Below are 4,587 nucleotides of genomic sequence, written 5' to 3'. Positions count from 1 at the left end.
AGCTGATCTGATCAAGGGTGTTGAAATGAGAAATATTTGCTTTCTGTATTTCTAAAATATTCCAGTTGTCAGTGGATTTCAGTTTAATTAATATCATTGAGTATTATGCAAACCTCAGTATGTTTCAGTTTGGGTTGAATTCAGCAGCTGTTTGTAGGTTTGTTTTTAGTTTTGCACTTAGTTGAAAAAGCTAGAATGTTTGTCCCAAACAACTGAGAGAAAGGTTGTTTGGGGTTTTTCCAGAAAAAGCAAATATTTACTTTGTTTGCACAACCTCAGCCCTGACCTAAATAAAACTTTGTCCAATATGATGATCACTTTTGCTTAATGAACTGAAAATAGCTAGAGAAAAAAACAGGATACAGTGACTTTGCTTGTTTCTTTCACAATCTCATTATTTACTTTTAAATAGAAGTCTTGTTTCAGAAGCAAGTGGGTATTTTGTCTTTAAAAGGTCATAAAAATATCTCTGTATTAGAACAGCTCAGGTGGATGATGCTTCCAGCGATGTGCCCAAGCAGCGTAAGGTTGCCCTTGCATACCTTGGCTATGCATTGCAAACACAGTACATAAAACTGAGAGTGAGATAACATTAAAATACAGATTTCCCTCCAGATATTGTCATAATATGATTAACGCTTTGCCGGTTCTTACATCAACACCCATGCGGAACCGTGCAGAGCAGAAACAGTGTTTTCTGTTACCAAAAGGTATACAGCAATAAAAAGGAAGGAGGGGAGGAAGCAACCCATGTCATGCACAAAACCATGCCCTCGCCTGCCCTACTGATGCAGGACTCCATCAGGTAACTCTCCCATCTAGCCCAGTGTTTGTCATGGTTAAAACCTCTGTGGTATTGTCTTCATGTCCCCAACCAACCAAAAAGTCTGTTCTTTGGTTACAACATGAACAAATAACCCCCTCCTCTTCCTTCATTTTGTCCCCCCTCCAAGTTAATGGCCACAAATCTCCTGAGACAGGACAAGGCACGCAGCAGGAGGGAAGAAGAGACAAGCTGGGGTTTTAGGCTGCATGGCTGTGCCCCAGCTGAGCCATCGGTGTGGCAGATCAGCAAGGCACCATTGGCAGGAGACCCGGCCAACGCCAGGGTCCATTTGGAGTAAGGAGAACTCAGATGCACTGCTTGTAAAAACACCGTAGTGTTCATGATTTGTTTCTTGTTTGGACGCAGAGCCTGGCTCTGCAAGGCCCCGGTCTTTGCTGCTTATATGGAAATAAGCTGTGCTCTGCTACAGCTGCTCTCTCTCCTGCAGGCAGCACCACAGGCACAAGGGGTTGGCACCTGGGGCTGACTGATGGATTATTATAAATGCTGTAACCTGCACCTATCCCCCAGGTGTTCCCTGAGTTGGCTGCTTTACCCCAGAGCATCTGCAGAAATGCAGTGTGCCGGGGCACCACAGTGTTTCCAAGGCTCGGATTTCTCTTCCTGGGATGCCGAAGAGGAGGGACGGTAAGGAACCAGCCTGGTTCAGTGAGGATTTTTAGTGTTAACACCAGAGATTTAGTCTTTTCCAGCTAATCCCAGCTTTGCTCCTAGTTGCTTTGACATATGCCAGAGCAGCAGCTGTGTAGCAGGGAGGCAAATGTACCTTTGGAGGGCAAGGACCTAGTGTGCTACCCTACATGGTTTGAAATAAATATTAATATTAACATTTACATTCATCAATAAAAGTTAGCTGGGGAGAGGCAAGCAGAGTGCTCCCTGCCCTATGAGCAGATCAGAGATCCAGGTGAAGAGCCATCTGTCACGTAGGACCATAGCTAATGCATCGGACCAAAGAGATGGTCATAGCCTTGTGGTGGCAAAGGGATCAAGAGTGGACTTCCTTTTAAAGAGCAGCATTAATTTAAACTGTATTGCTCATTCTTTTACCTGTGCAATCACTTGAGACTTCACGCTATTGGAGTGACAGTAAGGTGTTTTCTGTTTCATTGCTCTCTGTCTTCAGAGCTTATTCTCTGGCATATGGGATCCCCTCATGGGATTCCCCCTTTTAGTGCAGTGTTTAAGTGCTGAAAACCTGACATTTCTTGTAATTGATGTTTAGAGGATTTCTGAATTGCACATTTGTTTGAACATCCTATATTTAGGATCTGGTCTTTGCTGGGTGTCAGTCTGTGCAAGTGGGACTCTCTCAGGACTGATTGGTCAAACCTTTGACTAGCAAACTGGTTTTCTTTTTGAAGCATGTCTGCAAGATGTTGGGCGTTGGGGAATTTGAACTTCTTGTGTTCCAGCCACTCTCCACAAAGAGAGAGCAACCTTCTAAATAAAGTACATTGTGAGACTGATGTAGATGACATTAGCAAACTGAGGGGAAGGGAGAAATGAAACAGCTACTGAACTGAAGTATCTTTCTGGTGTACTAGTTGTGTACATTGTTTGTGTACTTCCTGACAGAAACACTACCTGCAAAGTCCTATTTTCCCTCTTGCCTCCCCACACAGTGTTCACCTGTGCAGTTGGCAGTCTAAAATATCCACTCTTCCCTTCTGCCAGAAGGAAGCATGTGATCTATCACCTCCAAGACTCAGCTGGCGAAGTGGCCTGGATCAACTTGTACCTGTCAAACTCTTCCCAGGAAGGTATGGGAAACAAATTGAGGAGAAATAACACTGGCTGTGCTTCTGCCTGCACTGAAGTCAGCCGGGACCATCTTTCCAACCCTTCCCAAGGCTCTGACAGCCTTTGCCCCTAGGGTTGGATGTGGACATGGCAGCCCCCCTTCTCGATGGTCTGCACCGGGTGGATCGGTAGGACTAGGTGGGAGATGCGGCTCCACAGCCCACTTAGCTTGTCAGAGTCCATGTGGTTGTAGGAGCTGGGTGTCCTGGTGTTGGTGAACTTGGCCCAGAGGAAGTCACGGACCCTCTCTTCCACCTGCTGGAGGCTGATGTGGGTCTCCAGTGTCTCCTCCTCCAACAGCACGGTCAGCAGCAGGGCCACGTCCTTGAAAGCAGCACTTTCGTGGTCACAGTATTTGTAGAAGATAAGGGTGGCCCCCGCCGGCAGCAACTCAAAGCGGTGTATCACTGCGGCACGGCCCCCAGCCTGGAAAGCTGAGCTCAGCTCTAAGTCCACCTCCAGCTTGGCCTGGTCACTCTGGAGCCTGGATTTATCTGTGCCGTTGATCTGGACCGTGCTGGCATGCAGGGCAGCAGAGTAGGTGTCAGCCACACGGGCACTAAGGCATCTCAAGGTCCCCTCACCCTTGCGGGCAGCCGTGAAGATGATGATGGCTGGCTGTGTGTGGTGGGATGCGTTGAGGTGCTTCTGCAGGAACTTGCGCCCACGATGCCACAAGTGGGGACTCTGCCCCGGAAACCTCTCCTGCAGCTGGTTGAACTGGGACAGAAAGGCCTCCACTGTGGGGTTCCTGGGGGCTTGCTGTGCCTTGGAGGTCAGGTTGACAAAGCAGAATATGCAGGTGAGCAAGACGAGGGTCACGATGCCAAGCCCTGCTCAACAGGGGAGAGTCCCAAGACAGGGAACAGAAGTCAGTCCTAAGTGACCTGCAGTGATATGCTGAAAAGTAGCTACAAGGGCTCTTTTCCCCCTCCCAGACCTTGCCCACTACCCCAGGAAAGTGGTTCAGGCTGGCACGCTCTCTGGGGGCCCAGGAATGGTGAAGATGCTGCTTGCCCCATGTGGTGAGACCCATGCTCCTACACACCAGCCACGGAGAACTATAGCTCCAGAGATGGAGACAAGGCTACAGCTTTGTTGTCACAGTGCAAAATTTCCTGAGGAAATTGCAGCTGGCCACAAGCTTTCTTCTCTTCCCTCTGCTCTGTTTTCTTTAATGTTTGTGGCTGTTCGGAGCACCTACCTCCACATATGGAGGTGTCTGACCCAGCTAAGGTGTCCTGTTCACTGCCTTCCTCCTAGCTATGCTGGGTGAACAAAGACTACCATGCTTCTGCCCAGAAAAGGAGGACAGTGAGGTCCAGGCACAATTGCTTGCGTCATTCTCCATGGCAAAGCAGGGTCTCATTCTACCAGAAGAAATGCGTGGTGCAGATCAGCATCACAGTTCCTGCTTGGGGACAGTACAGAGGGGGACTGGGAAGGGGAACCATCAGCCTCAGACGTCCCAGGACATACCAGGGTACTCGCGGCACGCTGAACACGGTGTGCGTGCTTTTGAGGCTGGATAGCTGGAGGGAAAGCTGCTACTATAGGCTCAAACTGAGCCTATTTTTAAGGGGATGGATTTTCCCTCAAACCCTCAGAAAAGGCTGAGAAAGGTCCTGAGAGAGAAGAAGAATTAAATGTGCTTCATTACTTGTTCCTGGAGGATCAGTGCCTTCTGCTCGATGAGTAACACACAAGGGAAGCTTCCTTTCCTCACCTTTCAGCAAGAAGGACTTTTTGGCCTTCTCCTGGTCTGTGTTTTGGGTGGTAACGTTCTGCAAGCAGGACTGAGCCTCTGGCTTCGGGGCTGTGTGCCCTACAGCAAGAGAAAGAAATGTGCCACTCATTGTTGAGGGAACAACTAAGCTAAGTTGGGCTGTAAGAAGAAAAGCAACAGAGCTGCCAGAAGCTCTCAGCCGAGGGAAAGA

General features: G+C 48.6%; 1 protein-coding gene across 1 annotated transcript in view; it reads right to left on the bottom strand.

Moving 5' to 3' along the window:
• Nucleotides 1-2,719: 2,719 nt before the first annotated feature.
• Nucleotides 2,720-4,587, bottom strand: part of TOR1AIP2 (torsin A interacting protein 2) — a 4,698-nt gene continuing 2,830 nt past the window's right edge. The window contains exons 4-5 of the mRNA XM_009892932.1: nt 4,377-4,475; nt 2,720-3,483 (exon numbers count right to left, since the gene is read on the bottom strand). Coding sequence (XP_009891234.1) covers nt 2,720-3,483; nt 4,377-4,475 — 863 coding nt within the window. The remainder of the gene's footprint in view (nt 3,484-4,376; nt 4,476-4,587) is intronic.

Source organism: Charadrius vociferus, unplaced genomic scaffold (assembly GCF_000708025.1).
Source record: "Charadrius vociferus isolate BGI_N301 unplaced genomic scaffold, ASM70802v2 scaffold39, whole genome shotgun sequence".
NCBI classification, from domain to species: domain Eukaryota; kingdom Metazoa; phylum Chordata; class Aves; order Charadriiformes; family Charadriidae; genus Charadrius; species Charadrius vociferus.
This window is presented reverse-complemented; position numbering and strand designations above follow the sequence as displayed.